Here is a 22,175-nt window from a genome sequence, read left to right as displayed (position 1 = left end):
AGGGGAGGATTTGCCAGTTTTCACAAAGTTGCCACCCTATCTATAAGCACACAAGTTTAAACATCCACATGGTTGGTGGAAAAAAACAAATGGGCAGTGGTGTACATTTTTTTAATATATATAAACATTATTATTATTATCATTATTATTATTATTATTCTTTTTTGGTGTTTTGCTCTAGTAGTCTGATTCAAACAGTGCTTTACTTAGCTTTACACAGAGAAGCACATCTTTGCCGGGCTGTCAAATACAATCATTTAAATTGTTGTGTAACTTGCGTATTTTATTATATTATTATTTATTATTTTATTAAGGAACATTCCGCATCTTTATTATATCATACAGATATTTCAAATAAAATAGACCCCAGTCTGATTCCCAGCACTGTGTTCCAACTTCATAACTGCTGTTGCTTTTTTTAAGAAACATTTGTGTAAAGGAGTGCTTGTCAGAAAAGAGTGTTAGAAGGTAATAGTGTTAGTGTTCACTGTAATATAGGTGGGGAAAAGCAGAGGCAGAATGCGTATTAGGACATGTCTGTGTCAGTCTGTGTATTAGGGCGTATTAGAAAAAAAAACATGTACTAGAATTGGTAAATAATCAGGGATTAGAAATGAAGGTGGCTTTACCCAAGGAGAATTTGGAATAAAATAAGGGCTTTCTTAAGTAGTTTGCGGGTTATACATAAATTAATCAAGAATTAATAAAAAATAGCAATAATGAAAACAGGTGACAACATTGTCGACACACTACTATAGTGAAAGGTGATCAACCAAAACCAAAAACACATTACTATACAAACAGTAGTAGTATGGTTCTGGGAGCAAGTTCACCAGATGGTCAGTACTGGAGTTAGGGTGCTCAAGGTACCAGCATGCTGGCTGCTCAATAGCAGAGTCAGACATCAAAATAAAAATGTTTACTGCCAAGTCATCAGCTTACAGTAAGATAACATCCTGAAAGTTTAAAGAAAAGAAAACGTCAACGTCTGAATGACAAGGCAAAATGATAATATCACCATCATCCAAATCAGGGGACAGAACAATATAGCAATCTGTGAAGTCAGGTGGCAGTCAGCCTCTGGCTTGGGTGTTGCTTAAGAGGTTACCATATTGACCAGCATCAGGATTAAGCTTTGTAAGTAAGATTTGGCTGAAAAAATGAAGCATGTGACATTTATATTATGAATGGAAAAGTGGCAAACAAGAAAAAAAACTACAATGGACAAAGCCCAATCCTGGTTTAAATCAGGTTACAAAAACAGACCTTTTTTTTTTTTTTTTAAAGAGGCATATTTCTGCACAGCTTATGTTTACATTTATGTTTCATAGGGACTCAGGATCAGTACAGCTTCCAGTTACTGTTCCTGACACCATCACCACTTGGGAGACAGAGGCTTTTTGTGTGTCCTCTAAGGGTCTGGGACTGGCTCCTCCTGTTCATCTTACTGTATTTCAGCCCTTCTTCCTTGAGCTCTCATTGCCCTACTCTATTATCCGGGGAGAGTTTTTTGAGCTGAAGGCCACTGTCTTTAATTATCTTTCCAAATGCATTATGGTATTGTAAGGCGAAGACGTTTTCTTTACAAGTACCTCATCACCTAAAATGTACATTAAATTAATTATTTGTGTGTTTTTGGCAGGTTAAAGTGACTCCGGCCCCTTCCTCTGACTACACTCTGAAACCCTCTTCTGATGGCGTGTATTCATCCTGCCTGTGTGAAAATGGCAGAAAGACCTTCAAATGGACTCTGATTCCTACTGTGCTTGGTTAGCCATACAACTCTATCACATTCTTCCGTATGCTGTTAAAACAACACTATTGTTTTAATAATTTAGTTGGGAACAAATCATTTTTGTTTTTCACTGGGGTGGGTTTTAAGCGCTGTTTGGTACATATATGCACATGCATTATTCCCTGTCACAACCATATCAGTCTGCTCTCGCACCTTCTCTGTTGCCGAACTTTGGAATTGTTTATTGCCACAGGTTTGGATTACAGACACTCTTAACTCTCTGGCATTGACACCTGTGTGCTCTATGATTGCAAATAATCCTCATGGATCATCCACTTCGCTGAACACATTGGCATCATCCACTGTATGAGTCTGCACTTGTTCATTCAACACACGCTGGCTCTCCACTTGCCCATTCTCAACACAGAACTAACAGACTCCCATTCTCCAGCCTCCTCCTCCTGTGCATTCCATCAGTCATCACCATGTCTCCCTTTGGCGCCCACCTATGTTCCCTTGTGCTTGAGCTGCAATCTTCATCTTCCCCTACTGAATGGTCCCAGGTCAACCTGTGTCATTACTCTCCTCTGGAAAGACAAGGAAATGAGGGACACTCTTATAGGAAACGCTAAGGTTCCCTGCTATAAGATTGACCACACTTTGCCACAAATTAAATTGCTTTAGTCACTCTGCAGTACTGAAAATAAGCTTTACATCGAGTCCACCTCCTTCCTGGGGTAAACCATCTCCCTATCAGACATTCAGATCACATTTGACCCAATCAAAGTAAAAGCCAACATGGAATGGCCAGTGCCATTGTCAAGGTTGGAGCTTTAGTGATTTCTGGGCTTTGCCAATTTCTATCTGTGATTCATTCATAACTACAGCATGGTGGTGGCCCCACTCACTTCTCTAACATTGACCAAGATGCCTTTTTATTGGAACCCCCAAGCAGAGAAAGCCTTTAAAGAGCTCAAGCAGCACTTCATTTTAGCACTCCATCATTTTTCCTGATCCCTCCATTTGTCATCGAGCTGGAGGCATCTGCTGAGACAGGAAATTAAGTTGTGCCTTTTCGAAAAGCAATCAAGGCCAACACACTTTACCCGTTTTTCTTTTTTTTAACTGGTACTGGATTCCATTATTGTCCTGCGTTCCAAAGCCTTGGACTGGGGTCACTGGTGGCCAACCATCAAGGAGGACATGGCTTCCTGTAATGGCTGTTCCATGAACATGAGCAATGTCTCCACCTAAGACCCTTCCCCATCCCCCAATGCCTCTGATCTCACATTTCCCTTAACTTGATTACCAGGTTTTCGACTGATTTTCAATGTCTATTCAATACTATAGCCTCGGACAGAGACACACAGTTCCTGACATAATACTGGAAGGCCATTTGTGTCATTATTGGTGCCACACCCAGCCTTGATGCACCCCCTGTTTATTGGCAACAACCCTGTCACTCTCCACCTCCTCGACTCATAGATGGGGATGAAGTCATCACTGTCCGCAGGCTCCTCAAGTCCCGCTGCCATGAGTGCAGCTTCAAGTACCTGGTGGACTGGTAGGGCTATGGACCCGAGAAAAATTGGTGGGTACCAGCCAGGTTCATCATGGACCTTTCCCTTATTACTTACTTTCACAATCTCCATCGTGAGGCAACCAGTCTGCTGAATGCATAGACGTCATCTCTGAATATGCTTGGGTTCATTTAACACACGCTGGCTCTGCCCCTCCACTCTCATCGCGGGACCAATTTGACTCATGCCAGCTCTCTACTTTTGCATTCTCGCTGTGAAGCTCATTGACTAAAAATGCTGCGCTCGCAGTCTGTACACCAGCTACTGTCTTATACACTGTGTCTTTTACAGTTAATCACTGCAAACAGTAAGTGCTCATATGTAATGCACTTTCCACATTTTTATCCATCTTTGAACCCCACCCGGGTTGTGTGCAGGCCAGTCAAGTTCTTCCACACCAAATTCACTTATCCATGTCTTTATGGACCTTTCTTTGTGCACTGGGGTGCAGTCATGTTGGTACAGGAAGGGGCCATCCCCAAACTGTTCCCACAAATTTGGGAGCATACAATTGTCTAAAATGTCCTGGTATGCTGAAGCATTGAGAGTTCCTTTCACTAGAAGCAAGGTGCGAGCCTGCTCCTGAAAGACAACACCACACCAATTTCAACATGACTGCGTACTAGTGCACAAAGCAAAGTATATACACTATGAACTTATTTATGTCTGTGTTGTTGTATCATCGTGGTTCTAAAGTAATGTTATTTTATTTCACTATGTACTGTCCTGTATATGGTTGAATTATCAATTAGTAAATGACTCTGCTTAACTGTCAATATGCTACAGGTGTCTTGAATGTGACAGTGAGTGCAGAGGCAGAACAATCCCAGACTGTGTGTGACAATGAGATTGTGAGTGTTCCAGAGAGGGGCCGCGTTGACACAGTTACACAAAGTCTGATTGTACAGGCCGGTATCTTAATACTTAGGGGTACCTTTAAATTTTAAGCCTACTTTTATTACCACATATTCTAATAACACTTTTTCTTCTGTAGGCTGAAGGGACTGAACAGATGAAGAGCTGGAGCTGGTTATTATGTCCACAGGGTTAGGCTTGCAAATATATTGTTATTAATTCATGTCTTTTTTGTTTACACAAACAAGTATAAATCAGTTTAAAGTTGACGTCTGTATTTCTGTAACTTGTAAAGGTAAGATGCTTTTAATCTTACTTATAGGTAACAGTCTTTGGGAGGACTTGAAGCTAATTCTTCCAGAGAATGTAGTAGAAGGATCAGCACGAGCTTCTGTTTCAGTACTTGGTGAGACATTATTTTTTAGCAAAAAATATATTTGCAGGAAAAATGTAGACAAAATATGCCAGGATAACTCTAAAATGATTTTCACCTGATTTATTTGTTGTTTAATGCTTGGATCATGTTGCAATGCTTTTATTACTATATTAGTTTTACATTTACTAGATCTAGACAGCTGTTTACGTTTGACATCAAGCCTGTCTCTGAAGTGCAGATATTCCCTGGACTGCAAATGTCAAATCCTTGCACGTAAAGTCTTCTACATAAGCATGTAGTTAAAAAAATCTTTATTAAAAACGTGTGTTACAACCTGGCTTTAGAATAAAAACAGTGGAGAATTAAAGATTACAGCACTTTCCTTACCTTTTCCTCAGTGTTTTTTAGCAGACATTCCCAGAGTCTTTGTGACAATATTGTGCATGGTGACCAAGACAAATATACAAACTCTCCTCAAGGAGCTCTCTCAGGTCATGTGTCTAATGGTGCTATTACAGCTGGCGACTCAGTATAATGATGATGACGTTTGAGATGTTTGTCTTGAGAAAAAAAAGTAAAGTAAATAATAGTAATAAAAAGTAATTAATTGGTGCTTCAGAGATTACAGATTATTGATGATTAATCATATGCTGGCTATAAATACATGCATGTTGGCTATTGGTGTCATGAGTATTTACATAAGAATAGTTGTAAATAAATTAAAGCTGAAGATTTTTGCTCACATCTTGAAGGTTTCAGTGGTGGTGTATAGAAGCCAAATTTATGGGCTTGACTGTAGCTATTCAGCATTTTGTTGACTTGCTTTTTGGAAGTAATTTGTGCCGCAGGGTTTCAGTGCATGTTCGTGTTCTTGAATTTGTTTATTTATTTAATATTTCATGTTCATATATTTGTTTATGTATATTTTTCAGCAACATCCTAAAGCTAAACAGATACATGTTATTATTGTAATTTTGTAGGAGACATACTTGGCTGTGCATTAAAAAATCTTGATGGACTACTAGAGATGCCACATGGCTGTGGAGAACAAAACAGTGCACTCCTCGCCCCTAATATCTACATACTTCAGTATTTAGAGAACACCAAGCAGCTCACAACAGCTATACATGAGAAGGCTACTGATTTTCTTAAAAAAGGTCAGTTTATTCTCAAGTTTATACTTTTCTGCTTAATTGTACAGATTAACATTAGCCATGCCGAATAGATTTTACTAACCAGGAGAATGTTTTTTTTATTTATTTAGGATACCAAAGGCAACTAAATTATAAACATCGAAATGGTGCATATAGCACATTTGGCAGTGGAGTGGAGAACACATGGTAAGAATTTCTTAAAGCCTTAAAGTATTTCTTAAATACTTTAAGGTAAACAGGTAGAGTTCAGGGCAAATGATTATCAAAACTAAACTGTCCTCAGACCTTAACGACTTCTCACTGCTTAGAAGTGCGGACACACCTTCTTCTTTAGTGGTTTTTATTTATTTTTACTATTTTCAATGCTGAACTTAATATTGAAGACATCCAAACTATAAAATAACATGTGGAATTACATAGTAAAGATAAAAATTGTTCACCTGAAATTAATTACCTGACAAATAAACTCACATACTTCCTTTGCAAAGTATACGCTTTCTGTGATTATCTCCAGTGACGTTACCAAGCCGTTTTTTAATGTCCTTTTTGATATTGACCCTGTTTGTAATTTTGTTTCCGAGTTTAGCCTGATCCCGTTTATGCCCGACGCACTTCGCCTGACCTCGCTTATTTTCTCGACTCTCGATTTTGGATTAACCTTACTGGTTTGTTTGACTTGCTCTTAGACACTTCTGTCATTAAATATCTTGTGCATCTGTGTTCTCTGAGTCTGATTCATGCATCCACAAAGGGTCACCATCAAATTGAACCAAAATTGAGTAGTTCTGCAAAAAACAATGGGAAAATATTAGAAAGTCAATATGTGCAAAGTTGGTGTTCTATTTTTCATCTAGATGTTAAAGATAAAATACAATGCACTGTCAAAATACAGCTGAATAAAACAAAACAGTGTCTGACATTTCACACTGCAAAGCAAACAAAATTGATTATTTTAAAGGGGTCGTGAATATTTTCGATACTTACTGTATGCACAAACTAATCAGATTAAACTACATTGAGGTTGCACATTAAATGACATGAAAGTAAAGTCAGTGTCAACATAAAACCACGTGTCAAAAAGTCCCAACAGAGTCCATGAGTGTGGAGCATCACTTGTTTGTCAACAGGACAATGACCCCAAACACACCCCTAGGTTATGTAAGAGCTATATGTCCAAGAAGGGGAGGTATGGAGTGCTACATCAGATGACCTGATTTAAATCCAACTGAGATGGTTTGGGATGGGTTGAACCGAAAAGTAAAGGAAAATCAGCCAACAAGTACTCAACACCTCTGGGAACTCTTTCAAGATTATTGAAATACCATTCCAGGTTACTAGGAAAATGGCAAGAGTGCACAAAGCTGTCATCGAAGCAAAAGGTGGCTACTTTGAGGAAGCAAAAAATATTACTTGGTCTGAATTATTTAACAATTTTATTAACTAAATAATTCCATATTCATTGCATCATAAGTTCACCATCTTCATTATTAATATACTGTACAATGTGTAAAACATTGAAAATAAAAAGGTGTGTCCAAACTTTTGACTGGTTCTGTAAATAACTATTTATATAATTCTAAAATGCAGACAATGTTTTCTGATATAAAATACCTTCACCTCCAGGTTAACTGCTTTTTTTTTGAGGATCTTCGGTAAAGCACAACGTTACATCTTTATTGATCCAGAAATCCTTAACAGTGCAAAGCAATGGCTTATAGGTATGCAGAGTTCAGATGGCTGTTTTATGCTTCAGGGAAGTCTGTTCAATAACAGGATGAAGGTATGTATGGTACTAACTGGTGTCCATTATACGGTACACATTTCTGAAATAAATACTGAATTTCTGTTTTAGGGTGGTGTAAATGATGATGTGACCATTACTGCCTACATCACTTTATCATTACTTGAATTGGGCATTACAGTGCAGGTAAAACCACAATACAGTAAAAGTTCAGCTTTCACATCACAGAACACAAAAAAAAAGCAGCCAATTAACGTTTAACCCGTGTTTAAGGGCCCGTATTCACAAAGCTTTTTAGAATTCTCTCAGAGAGCTACTATCTTAGCCTAAAAGGTTCTAGCTGGGACTCCTAGACTAAAAGTGAATAAGAAAACTTCTTAGAGCAACTCTTAGTGAGTAGAAGAGGTTGACCCCGTTGCTAGGGATGATGCAGCAATTCAACGACGGTAGATAACCAATAACCTTTGACCTCTTTAAAAGGTCTTAAAATGTGCTCTTTGTGAAACTAGAATATATGATAATAAAATAGACAGTGAAATGCTGATTATACCATTGAGAGACGCGCACTTTCAAGACCAAGCAGGGGAGACGATTACCCACAATTCTGCAGCGCAAGAGAGAGAAAAAACCTTGGCTCAGTTGTGATCACGTGACACTCGGTGTCAATACAAGAAGCGCATGCGTGTCACATGATACTCGGTACTTGTAAAACCAAGACTCGCTCGTTTATTTAAGGCCTTGTTCACACGGGCGTTAAGTTTTTGGATAAATGAACGTGCTCTGAACGTCGTAGACGTTTATGTTGCATTTTGTGGTGGCGCTTGATTGACTTCTACACCGGCGTTGGTTTTTCTCTGTCTAACGTCAGCCTGCAGCCCAAATTGTAGTTTGTGTGTTAAACTGTGGGGGCAGTGTGTCGGGATCTGGATATGAAAGCCCGCCGCTTCCCGGTTCACTCTCTGACTGCACAAAGTCAGATTAAAGGAAGTTTCTTTTGTGGTTTATAAAGAAATGCGAAAATTTCCGCGTAAGTTTTTCAACAGTTTTTTTTTTATTTTGCCCTTTTCCGCATTTCCCTATGTATAGCATGTAGGATCATGGGATATATCCGGTCCTCCGAAGCGTAAAATGAACGCGAAGAAAACGCACTAGAAGCGGTTTCCCTGCGTTCGTTGGGTTTTGAACGCTAAGAAAAAGCTGCATGCAACGTTTTTTTAAAATGCCGTATAAACGCGCAGCCGGACAAACGCACAGCACCAAAGCCCGTGTGAACACTCTCATTGACTCCTATGTGTAGAAAACACTCTGCGCTTGATGCGCGCTCACCGGACGCCAGAAAAATGCTGGATTTTAACGCCCGTGTGAACAAGGCCTAAGTCAAAATTTATATAAAAAATCTTTGCTCGTCTTGCGGAACACTCGCAAACCGCATTACTCGCAATCCGATGTTCCACTGTAAGGAAATTGTATAATCATGACTACAGTCTGCAAAGTTTCTGTTATAGGCTAAATATCTTAAAATGAATTAAAACAGCTAAATGTTAAAAATGTGTCTACTTTTGAAGCAACCAATTTTCACACAGTAGTTACTGTATTTAAGTTCTTACATTTATTTACCGTATTGATTTTACTATATTGAATTTATTACTTCCATTTAATAATCCATTTCAGATTGATGGAAGCGAATGCAAATTGCAGGACAGTCTATTTGTGTTGCACTTTTGGATGTTATGTAGTCAACAATCCAAGAGAGATGGAAGGAAGTAAAACAACAAGAAAACCAAATTGGACAGAAGAACGGTGTTTACTTTCATTTTGTCCTCTGCTTTAGAAACTCTTAAGCTTCTTAAAAGTCTTCCTCTCTACTCTTAACAATTTTTACCTTAGGACCTGTTTTTAGCGCTAAGATGTTTTGTGAATCATTTTTATCTTTACTAAGATTTAATTCTAAATTTAAGGGGAAATTCTAAGAAAATGTCATAATTATAAGATTTTTTTTAATTATTATTTCGTCACAAGGAGCAACTTTTAGGCCTAAGAAGCTTCGTGAATACAGTGTAGATAAGCCCCAACCTCTAAAAGAACTTTACAAATCATAATTTTTCTTTTACAGTACATAGTAATGTACTATGTTTTGATTGCAGGATCCTGTTGTAAATAAAGGGTTGTTGTGCTTAAAATCTTCTATTGGTTACGTGAAAAACACCTACACCACTGCATTGTTGGCCTACACCTTCAGCCTGGCTCGAGAGAACGAAGTTCGAGAGCAGTTACTAAAGGAGTTGGATAATCTTGCCATTCGAGCAGGTACTGGTTTCTAAACATTATGCTAATAGTTTATAGCAAAATCTTCACAACCATAAAGGAAAAAATATTAGAATAGAATATGTAGAATATATGATAATAAAATAGACAGTGAAATGTTGATTATACCAGTGAGAGACGCACACTAAGACCAAGCAGGGGAGACGATTACCCACAATTCTGCAGCGCAGTTGGCTCAGTTTTGGGCATAATTAAGTCACAGATGCATGCCAAAATTTAGGTAAATATGGTTTCAACTATGGCATTTGCATTTTTTTATCTATTGCTATCGATTTTTATTAGAAAAAACACTGCTGTCACTGCTAGTGAGGCAGGCCATCATCACATTTAATTTTTTCAACAAACTCAGCAGAGAAACAGCAAAAATTATCAAATTCAAATCAGTTATTTGCTACATTCTTAAAAAGAAGAAAGCACTGATGAACTTAAGAACATCGAAATGACCACAATATTATTAAACAGTGGTTGATGACAGAGGAAGTATTTTCCTGGTAATGGAAAATCTTTTCATCACAGTTAGCCACTTCTAGAACACATTCTAGTATGTCAACAATCAAAAAAGATCTTTATCAAAGTAAATACTGGGGGTTTACCACAAGATGCACACCAGTGGGAAGCCACAAGAAACATTAGTACGAAAAAAGATTTTGCAAAAACATATTTATTTAAACTACATATGCTGTGGACAGATTAGACAAAGATCTCACCTGGTTAAGATCGAAACCATACCACTTCATGTAAGGCTGCAGAGGGGAGTGGTTTCTTTGCATTTAAAAAGCATGATTTCTAAAGTGTATTGGCTTAAATAACAATCATCTATGATCAAATTTTAATGAATCTTGCTGTGTACTGTATGTAATAATTAGCTTTGATTTTAGATGCTCGCCTGCACTGGTCTCAGTCAGCATCAGATGACTTTGCCGTCTTGTCAGTGGAAATCAGTTCCTACGTGCTGCTGGCTGTTCTTACTGCAGGTCAACTCACTGCTGCTGATTTGGGCTATGCTAACAGGATAGTAAGTTGGCTGGTGCAGCAACAAAATCCTTATGGAGGTTTTTCCTCCACCCAGGTAATTAATTTAAATTGTTCTCTTTAGTCTGTTCTGAATTTAGTCAATCGATAAGCAGATGTTCATGCAAATTTCATAGCATATATATATATATATATATATATTTTTTTTTTTTCTCCAATCAGGACACAGTTGTGGCTCTCCAGGCTCTGGCTCTGTACTCCACTAAAGTATTCGGTTCAGATGGCTCTAGTACAGTAACTATAAAGTCAGTGGGTGGAGACAATCACACCTTTAATGTAAACCAGAATAATAGGTTACTGTACCAAGAAAGATCATTGCAGGATATTCCTGGCAAATACAGCATTGAGGTGAAGGGCTCCACCTGTGTGTCAGTGCAGGTCAGTGCATACTATAAATAAATCTTGCAAATCTTAGGAACTTAGATATACAGTAAATGCTGCATCACTATTTACTTAAATAACATAATTTGCATTGAGACTTTGTCTAAGCACCTGCACATAAAGGGTTTTCTGGGCTCCCCATTCGAATTCTGCAACCTGCCTTCCTGTAGCTCTTTCCCACTAGGTTGCCGAGATGGTGTTTTGTCTTAATAGCATCTAGACCACTGCCTTTCTACAACAATCACTTTAAGGCAGTGCTATGAGATTATAGCTTTTTTTTTCTTTGCTGCCATTATGTAACATGAAAGAGACAATTTAAAAATAATAAATCTCATCAAAGTTTAGTATATTAGCAGTGTATTTATGGAGTTAATTATGTGCCAAAATTTAACAAACAAACACAATCTGCTTTGCAAAGAAAAAAACGACTTTCTCACAAATGCAGCGTTTTGCAAACAAACACAATCCGATTTGCAAAGAAAAAAATTCAACTTTCTCACAAATGCACCCTCCATATTTTCTCACAAATGCATCCATCCGTATTTTCTCACAAATGCACCCTCCGTATTTTCTCACAAATGCAATGGAGCAACTCCCTCTTCCAAAACAGCAGATGGCGCTATCGGTCATTTTACTCTATTCTCCCAAGACCTCAAACAACGTGTTTATATCATATGGTTTACCCTTATGTCCCAGAGGAATTTGAGTGGGGAACAGTTTTGAGGTGTCTATTATATATCCAGACAGCCGGACATATTAACAACCCATTATCTTTAGGATATTTCTATGGCATCTTGAGAAGGACCTGCTCCAGCTAGATTCTGCTTTATGATGGCTGGAGCTACACATCCTGCTCCTGTGCTTCCAGTGATCCTGACCTCATCTGCCCTCTGCATCTACTGCTGAACTGAATCTACACAACTTCTGTTATATTGAACTTTCACCTGCACAACACACTTGATGTTATTTCTATCTGTTATCACCCAGATGAGGATGGGTTCACTGTTGAGTCTGGTTCCTCTCAAGGTTTCTTCCTATTGCCATCTCAGGGAGTTTTTCCTTGCCACTGTCGCCGTCACCCTTGACTTGCTCATCAGAGACATTTCATTCATCATTCATTCATTTCATTATTATCTAGACACATTTTTCTCACACATACACACTTCCAAATATTTTCTTTTCTTTTCTAAAAAAAAAAATTCTTACATTTTTTTTTTTTTTTTTGTGAAGCTGCTTTGAGACAATGACCATTGTTAAAAGCGCTATATAAATAAAATTGAATTGAATTGAATTGAATTGAATATGTAGCCCTGTAGGGGGATACAGTTATATCAAACCACAGCTGCATTTTAATTAACTATTGAAGGCTGAAAGAACTACCATCATGTTTGGCTTTTTATATCCATACCAGACGTATGCGACATGATGCATCAAAATCTCTTATAATAAATGATCATATCTACATTTAAATAATCTTTAACAAAGTTATAAGGGGTAAAAAAGCTATAAATGAACAGTAAACATACTGAATTACAGACAGAATTCTATTACAAACCAGATTGTAAAAAGTTTCATAAATTTCATGCAGTCTAATACAATGATTCTTGCATCTTACTGTATCTACACCTCGCGCTGCAACAGCTGTCTACAATGTAGGATTATACCACAGACACAGATTATTTAAATGTAGATATGATCACTAATTATAGTTAATAATTCAATAGTTAATTAAAATGCAACGGTGGTTTGATATAACTGTATTCTCCTACAGGGCTCTATCCTAAAGATAGTGGGTTGTTAATATGTCTGGCTGTCTGGATATATAATAGACACCTCAAAACTGTTCCCCACTCATATTCCTCTGGGACATAAGGGTAAACCATATAAACACGTTGTTTGAGGTCTTGGGAGAATAGAGTAAATTGACCGATAGCGCCATCTGCTGTTTTGGAAGAGGGAGTTGCTCCATTGCATTTGTGAGAAAATAGGTTGGGCGCATGTGTGAGAAAATACGGAGGGTGCATTTGTGAGAAAATACGGAGGGTGCATTTGTGAGAAAATACGGATGGATGCATTTGTGAGAAAATATGGAGGGTGCATTTGTGAGAAAATACGGAGGGTGCATTTGTGAGAAAATACGGATGGATGCATTTGTGAGAAAATATGGAGGGTGCATTTGTGAGAAAATACGGATGGATGCATTTGTGAGAAAATACGGAGGGTGCATTTGTGAGAAAATACGGATGGATGCATTTGTGAGAAAATACGGAGGGTGCATTTGTGAGAAAATACGGATGGATGCATTTGTGAGAAAATATGGAGGGTGCATTTGTGAGAAAATACGCAGGGTGCATTTGTGAGAAAATACGGATGGATGCATTTGTGAGAAAATACGGAGGGTGCATTTGTGAGAAAATACGGATGGATGCATTTGTGAGAAAATATGGAGGGTGCATTTGTGAGAAAATACGCAGGGTGCATTTGTGAGAAAATACGGATGGATGCATTTGTGAGAAAAAACGGAGGGTGCATTTGTGAGAAAATACGGATGGATGCATTTGTGAGAAAATATGGAGGGTGCATTTGTGAGAAAATACGCAGGGTGCATTTGTGAGAAAATACGGATGGATGCATTTGTGAGAAAATACGGAGGGTGCATTTGTGAGAAAATACGGATGGATGCATTTGTGAGAAAATATGGAGGGTGCATTTGTGAGAAAATACGGAGGGTGCATTTGTGAGAAAATACGGATGGATGCATTTGTGAGAAAATATGGAGGATGCATTTGTGAGAAAGTTGAAATTTTTTCTTCGCAAATCGGATTGTGTTTGTTTGCAAAACGCTGCATTTGTGAGAAAGTCGTTTTTTTCTTTGCAAAGCAGATGGTGTTTGTTTGTTAAATTTTGGCACATAATTAACTCCATATTATTATTTAGTTTAGTGTATTACCAGCATATGAATGCATAAATTGTTTCAGCTTTAATATCATATTTAATTTAGGGCTTCCTCCCCCATTGTCTGTCAATTAATAAACGCTTAAAAATCTTAGTATTTAGCTTTTTCTGTATCATGCTCCTACAGTTACACAAAAGGTTTTTAATCCCTTTGCAGGCAGCACTTTTCTACAATATCCCGACACCATCTGAAACCAGTTTTTTGAGCATCAAGGCTACGACATGCAGGAAATCATTAAGAGAACCTCTGTTCCTGAAGTTCACTATCACGTAAGTATGAAAGTCTGAGGAACCCTTGACAGTGTAATTTTAGAAGAAAACTGATGAATAAAGTACTAATGTGACCTATAACCTGCATAACTCAACTTCTTTTTTGTGGGGTAAAAAAAAATAATAATAAAATAATGTGGTTGGATAAGTGTGCACCCCCTCGTATAACAGGGAATGTGGCTGTGCTCATTAAGCAATCACATTCTAACTCATATTAAATTGAAGTCAGTACACACTTGTCATCAATGCCTCTGATTGATCCCAAATACATTGTACAGCCAAAGCCATTTTCCACAGTGTATTTACAAGCATCTGAGGGATCTCATAGTTAAAAGTTATCAGTGAGGAGAACACTACAAAAGAATTTCTAAGCCATTAGATATACCATGGAGCATGGAACAGAACATATGTGGCAACAGTAATTACATTTTTGAAGAGATTACAAGTAATTACAAGATTTGAAGAAAACTGTGCACAGGAGATGCCCTCATAATCCGACAGATTTGGAGCATTTTATTTATTTGTTTTTTATTTTTATTTTTTTACATAAAAGTGGTCAAGATGTGCTATGCTGTTAGACTTCTATTTAAAAAGACTGAGTAGTCAAACTCAACTTTATTGTTGATTCTGCTACATGTAGTCGTGGCCAAAAGTTTTAAGAATGACACAAATATTAGTTTTCACAAAGTTTGCTGTAAACTGCTTTTAGATCTTTGTTTCAGTTGTTTCTGTGATGTACTGAAATATAATTACAAGCACTTTATACGTTTCAAAGGCTTTTATCGACCATTACATGACATTTATGCAAAGAGTCAGTATTTGCAGTGTTGGCCTTTCTTTTTCAGGACCTCTGCAATTCGACTGGGCATGCTCTCAATCAACTTCTGAGCCAAATCCTGACTGATAGCAAGCCTTTTTTTTATAATCACTTCTTGGAGTTTGTCAGAATTAGTGGGTTTTTGTTTGTCCACCTGCCTCTTGGGGATTGACCACAAGTTCTCAATGGGATTAAGAGGGAGTTTCCAGGCCATGGACCCAAAATTTTAACATTTTGGTCTCCGAGTCACTTACTGTAGTCATCACTTTTGCCCTATGGCACGGTGCTCAATTGTGCTGGAAAATGCATTGTTCTTCACCAAACTGTTGTTGGATTGTTGGAAGAAGTTGCTGTTAGAGAGTGTTTTGGTACCATTCTTAATTCATGGCTGTGTTTTTTTGGCAAAATTGTGAGCGAGCCCACTCCCTTGGATGAGAAGCAACCCCACACATGAATGGTCTCAGGATGCTTTACTGTTGGCATGACACAGGACTGATGGTAGCGCTTACCTTTTCTTCTCTGGACAGCCTTTTTCCAGATGCCCCAAACAATTAGAAAGAGGCTTCATCTGAGAATATGACTTTGCCCCAGTCCTCAGCAGTCCATTCACCATACTTTCTGCAAAAGAATCTGTCCCTGATGTTTTTTTTGGAGAGAAGTGGCTTCTTTGCTGCCCTTTTTGACACCAGGCCATCTTCCAAAAGTCTTCACCTCACAGTGCGTGCACATGCGCTAACACTTGCCTGCTGACATTCCTGAGCAAGCTTTGCACTGGTGGCACTCTGATCCCGCAGCTGAATCATCTTTAGGAGACAATCCTGGCGCTTGCTGGACTTTCTTGGACGCCCTGAAGCCTTCTTAACAATAATTAAACCTCTTTCCTTGAAGTTCTTGATGATCCTATAAATTGTTGATTTAGGTGCATCTTAGTAGCCACAATATCCTTGCCTGTGAAGCCATTTTTATGCAACGCAATGATGGCTGCATGCGTTTCTTTGCAGGTCACCGTGGTTAACAGTGGAGGAACAATGATTTCAAGCATCACCCTCCTTTTAACATGTCAAGTCTGCCATTCTAACCAAATCAGTCTGACATAATGATCTCCAGCCTTGTGCTCGTCAACATTCCCACCTGAGTTTACAAGACGATTACTAAAATTATCTCAGCAGGTCCTTTAATGACAGCAATGAAATGCAGTGGAAAGGTTATTTGGGGATTAAGTTAATTTTCATGGCAAAGAAGGACTATGCAATTAATCTAATCACTCTTCATAACATTCTGGAGTATATGCAAATTGCTATTATAAAAAATTAAGCAGCAATATTTCCAATTTCCAATATTTATGTAATTCTCAAAACTTTTGGCTACGACTATACAGTACATACAGGTGAAACTCGATAAATTTTAATATTGTGCAAAATTTAATTTATTTCAGTAATGTAACTTAAAACGTGAAATTAATATATGAGATAGACTTACTAAATGCAAAGCAAGATAGTTCAAGCCGTGATTTGTCATAATTGGGATGATTATGGCTTACAGCCGATGAAAACCCCAAATCCACAATCCCAGAAAATTAGAATACATACAGTATTACATTGTGAAAAGGTTATTCTAGGCACAAAGTGTCCCAAAGTGTCCCTCAAAGTGTTATGGCTTAATCAGCTAATTAAGCCATAACACCTACAAAGGGTTCCTGAGCCTTTAAAAGTTCTCTCAGTCTAGTTCCGTAGGAAACACAATCATGGGAAAGACTGCTAACCTGACAGTTGTGCAGAAAACCATCATTGACATCATCCATAAAGAAAGGTAATTGCAAAAGAAGTTGGATGTTTCCAAACACATTAAGCACATTAATAGAAAGTTATGTGAAAGGGAAAAGTGTGGAAAAAAAAGGTGCACAAGCCACAGGGATGACCGCAACCTGGAAAGGATTGTCAGGAAAAGGCCATCCAAAAGTGTTAGGGATCTTCACAAGCAGTGGATCTGAGGCTGGAGTCAGTGCATCAAAAGCCACCACACTCAGACGGATCCTGGACATGGGCTTCAAATGTCATATTCCTCTTGTCATCCTAAAGTCATCTTTTCTAATACAAGCAACTTTTGCATCTCATTTGGACCCAGAGTCTGGAGGAAGAATGGAGAGGCACACACTGCAAGATGCATAAAGTCCAGTGTGAAGTTTCCACAGTCTGTGTTGGTCCACTGTGCTTCATTAAGTCCAGGGACAATGCAGCCATCTACTGGGAGATTTTGGAGCACTTCATGCTTCCTTCCGCAGGCAAGCTTTATGGGAAATTTGTCTTTATTTCCAGGAGGACTTGGCACCTGCCCACACTGCCAAAAGCACCAAAACCTGGTTCGATGACCGTAGGATTAATGTGCTTGATTGGCCAGCAAACTCGCCTGACCTGAACCCTATACAGAATCTTTGGGGCATTGCAAGAGAAAGATAAGAGGCATGAGACCGAACAATGCAGAAGAGTTAAAGGCTGCTATTGAAGCATTCTGGTCTATCATAACACCTCAGCAGTGCCACAGGCTGAGGTGTTGCCACATTGTGTCAGTAATTACTGCAAAAGGGGCCCAAACCAAGTACTGAGTACATATGCATACTTATACTTTTCGGAGGTCCGATATGTTCTATCTACAATCCTTGTTTTATTGATTGCATGTAATGATGTAAATTTTTAAAACTTGAAGTTTTAATGAGCTGTCTGCCATATTCATTTAAATTTTGACAAATCACAGCTTAAACTATCTTGCTTTCCATGTAATGAGTCTATCTCATGTATTAGTTTCACCTTTTAAGTTGCATTATTGAAATAAATGAACTTTTGCACAATATTAAAAAATTTCAAGTTTCACCTTTACATATAGAGAATTGAAATTGCATTACTCTCAGTTCCCTTACAAACAACGCTAAGTACAAAAATGTAAAAAAAACAAAATAGTGTTTAACGAAAAAAAAACTTAACACAAACTAAGACAGTATTACAGTCTTAGTAGTTACTAATACTAATCACAGTAGTTAAGAAAAATTACTTTATCTGTCCTTCAAAAAGGGACAGATAACACACGACAGAACATCAGTAATTAAAATCAAACGGTGCCTCAACAAAGTATTAGTTTAAGTGTTTGCATGTTCATGCAACCAAATTATTTCAGCAGATTTACATGTCTCGATTTACTGGAGTTGCACAGGTTATAGGTCACATTAAAGGTAAAAAAAAGTTCTGAAATTATTTATCTTAATCTCTCTTTTTTTTTTACAAAATCCTGGAATTTTTAACAGGGGTGTGTAGACCTTTTATATCCACTGTATATACTGGAATAGTATCTAGGTTAAAACGTTTTATGACAATGGTATCATCTGTGCTATTGAGTTATTGAGTTTTGCTTTGTTTTGTTTTCAGATATTCTGGACCATTTAAAAGTACTAACATGATCATAGTGGACATCAAGCTTTTATCAGGGTTCACAGCAGATCCTAATGAAGTAAGAAGAAGTCTTGTTGCTACAATATCTTTAATATCATGTCTAGATAAGCAGATGAGCAACTCCCTGGTTATTGAAATTTTAATTAACTAATGGTAGAACAATTCTTGTATATTTTCTTAGCTAAAAAAAGCCACATTCGTGAAAAGAGTTGACTCCAAAAATGACCATGTTATCATGTATATCGAAGTGGTGAGAGAGATTATTAATCTGTTAATGAATCATTCTATTTCATAAAAAGGTTTTGTGTACAAATTTTAAAGTTTGATGTTTGTTTAATCTCTTAACAGCTCCAAAGGAATGTTCCTATCAGCTATGAGTGTCACATTAAACAGGTCCTTCATGTTAAGAATTTGAGGCCAGCTGTGATAAAAGTTTATGATTACTACCAAACAAGTAAGCTTTTCGTTATATTATTTTAGAAGTCTCTGCAACGGGGCAGAACTACCTTCATTTACTGATTATGCACATTTCATTCAGGTGACCAGTCTGAGACGGAGTACACCTCCCCATTTGGATTTCACATTTGCAGTGGACATGCAGGAATCTCTTTGTCTATTTGCTGTATGCTGGTTTTGTTTTTTAATTTCATTTTTTCGTTGTTGAAATAAAAACCTGAATCTGTAAAAGCCATTATACTGTATGTTATGTCGAGAATCTTCATGGTATGATGGTACAGGCATACTTTTTTTTCAGTATATTCCGTATTCCCAAGTAATGCTAAGTATATAAAATCCTAGCATGCCAAAGCATATTTACATGTACTTGCAGCTACTGTAGACTAATGACTAGTAACCTTGGAGTTTGCTATTTTGAAACAACTAATTTTGTAAGTTGTGATTACTGTAAATTATACAAAATACTTTTATGTGCTAAAGTTGAACAATTTTAAGTATACATAGTACACTTAAAGTATGTGACTGTGTATATACTAACCTACATAACCGACACAGTAACTAATGAAATGAAAGTAATTTTTTACTGTTTTACAAATACACAAGTAATATAACATGAATATATTCTTAGTGCAGCATTAGCATGCTGTTTTATTTCTGGCCAATTCCAAATACTACCCATATAGTACACCCAGACTTCTATACTACTGTATTGCAAATGTTACCATACACTAAAGGATTTTTGGACAATTTACAATTGTTGATTGCATTTTCTATACATAACTTGTTTTTGAAACCCATTACATCAACGCAATTGAAACACATCACATAAGTAATGATGAGGCAGATTTCATTCATGAGTTCAACAGATTTAATTTGCACAAAGATAAATGAGAGAGTACTGCACTGAAATATAATACCCAGATAGCACAGGTACGTCGCGGAGACGTCTGCTAAAGAGCGTATCATCTGGTAAACCTGGTATATCGTGTTAGTTTTTTTATAGTCGTATTTTGATCGTTTGTAGATCGCCTGTTTGAGCTGTTAAATGATGCATCGTCTTTACATCTATACGACGTCTATATGACGTATCTTTATCATCCGAAATTTGCTGGTATGTGGACGGGAAGCTGCAGCATCAGCTATGACTTCGCAAACATCGCGAGAATATATCGCGAGAAGAGAACACAGTTTGTTGACAAGACAAACGTTTGGCGGGCGTGTGGAAAAGGTAAGCAGGAATTAATTCCCATATTTCTAAATAGAAACGAAATACTGAACATAAACGTCACCTGCTGTTTAGCGATGTTTAATCAAGTTATTTTGGTTTAAGCTATTTCTTGTATTTTTAATCACACTTAAATTATTGACGGTTATATGCGCGTGCTTAATCTTCGGTTCGGTTCTGGTTTCGGTCTGTTCTCATGAGTTGTGAAGCAAGAGGAACAATGTATAAATATTGTTCATTTGCTAAATTAAGTATCATGAATTTTAATTGAATCTATCTCTATATTTTTAATTGAATCTATATATTTTTTTTTTTCACAGCAGTTTGTGACTGAAAAGTGTCCTGTCTGCATCTGGCTTTAAAAGTTTCCTGACCAACCGTATCTATCGGTCATATTTAAAAGTCATAACGTACTGTTAAAGTACAAAACGTTTGTGTTGGTGTATTTTTTTTTTCTATGAATAATACTTATTTGTGGTGTTTTATGTTTTGTACATCTTTTCAAATTGAGACCTAATTTGTAAGTTGCTGCTGGTGTAAATATAAAATAAAAATCTCCGTTTTATCCCGTTTGTCTTATGCTTCCTTCCTTCACAGAATTCTGTTGACCATGGTTAATTATAATTATGTAAAATAATGCGAGGGGGTGTTTTAATAAAACGACGTCTATCCGACATGAATCAGACATTTGGCAGATGTTTGAACATCTGATTAACATCGTCTAAAGAGCGGATCAGGGGCATTTTAATTCATTTATGTCTTAAATACGTAGGCTAGGCGTCGTTCTAACATCGGGCACGGACGTCTCGGCGACATCTGCCAGATGAGCAAACGCCCTCTGCCAGATGAAGAAGATGACGTCGCATAGACGTCTCCGCGACGTGTGTGTGCTATCTGGGTACATTAAAATGTAACTGAAAATATACTGACAGTATTTATTCTAATGTTAAAATAATTTATTCTAATGCTAAAATTATTTTTTAATATGTCAGATAATTTTTAAAAAATGTTTAAATACGTGTCCTTTGAAATTACACTGAACTTTTACTTAAAAGTTCACTTTTACCTATAACATATATGAAATATGTACTATAATACAATTATTTTCAAGTATATTTACAAATTAATTTCCAAAACTGGTAAAAGCATGATGTTAGTAGGCCTATACTTTTTATATATCAACTGATATATAATATAAAATCTTTGTATATTTGCAACATACTAGACGTAAAAGATTTAAATTTATTTGCAATGCATGGAAGTGTATTTTTTTTACTAGGGTTGGTAGATTCAGTAAAGCTTAGGCCTTCTCTAAATTAGTGAATCATCCATCAATGCAGAATAGTTCATGTTTTACAAAATTACTGACATCAGGAGAATGTCCTATAAATCCATTCAAAAAATAAATTTATTAAATTTTATTTGGATAGAAGTTGCACTTAGTCTGTAGTAGCTCTGTTTTATTTCATACAGTTAGTTAACAGCTAGTTCAGTAATAGTACTGGAATGTATCACTCTGCGTCACAAGTACTCTAACAACCGTAGATTTGTATAGTCCTCAGTACTCAAGGGAGAGTACGTACTTCTATGTCATTCTGAATTGCATCTATGTTGTTTTATTCATGCCTAAGGCAAGCGACAAAGCTAACCAGCATCTAACACAAATATATCTCTAACCAGTAATTAAATGCATTACTCGATGTGTGTAACAAGTGATTGTACAAGTGATGGTTAAATAAACAAACAAATCATAATCTGTTGATAATAAATGGTGTTTGTGAAACTACTGTACACTCAAGATGCGAGATGCTATTGTGCTGGATATCAGAACAT

The 22,175-nt window shown here is 37.1% G+C and overlaps 1 protein-coding gene across 1 annotated transcript; it reads left to right on the top strand.

Annotated features, from left to right (window-relative positions):
• Nucleotides 1-1,448: 1,448 nt before the first annotated feature.
• Nucleotides 1,449-21,146, top strand: LOC128533101 (alpha-2-macroglobulin-like). The gene is made up of 19 exons (XM_053507305.1): nucleotides 1,449-1,557; nucleotides 1,643-1,769; nucleotides 4,102-4,223; nucleotides 4,310-4,361; nucleotides 4,493-4,576; nucleotides 5,527-5,703; nucleotides 5,811-5,886; nucleotides 7,324-7,480; nucleotides 7,553-7,627; nucleotides 9,586-9,748; nucleotides 10,645-10,835; nucleotides 10,961-11,176; nucleotides 14,292-14,404; nucleotides 18,638-18,719; nucleotides 18,843-18,911; nucleotides 19,010-19,115; nucleotides 19,200-19,283; nucleotides 20,142-20,345; nucleotides 20,663-21,146. The coding sequence occupies exons 1-19, from the start codon at nucleotides 1,555-1,557 to the stop codon at nucleotides 20,674-20,676; spliced, it is 2,115 nt and encodes a 704-aa protein (XP_053363280.1). The 5' UTR covers nucleotides 1,449-1,554; the 3' UTR covers nucleotides 20,677-21,146.
• Nucleotides 21,147-22,175: the final 1,029 nt, after the last annotated feature.

Source organism: Clarias gariepinus, chromosome 11 (assembly GCF_024256425.1).
Source record: "Clarias gariepinus isolate MV-2021 ecotype Netherlands chromosome 11, CGAR_prim_01v2, whole genome shotgun sequence".
Lineage (NCBI taxonomy): Eukaryota > Metazoa > Chordata > Actinopteri > Siluriformes > Clariidae > Clarias > Clarias gariepinus.
This window is presented reverse-complemented; position numbering and strand designations above follow the sequence as displayed.

Coding starts and splice junctions, on each gene's coding strand:
- LOC128533101 (XM_053507305.1), top strand. Junction 4,577..5,526: donor AGCTTCTGTTTCAGTACTTG/GTGAGACATTAT, acceptor GTAATTTTGTAG/GAGACATACTTGGCTGTGCA. Junction 7,481..7,552: donor TGTTCAATAACAGGATGAAG/GTATGTATGGTA, acceptor TTTCTGTTTTAG/GGTGGTGTAAATGATGATGT.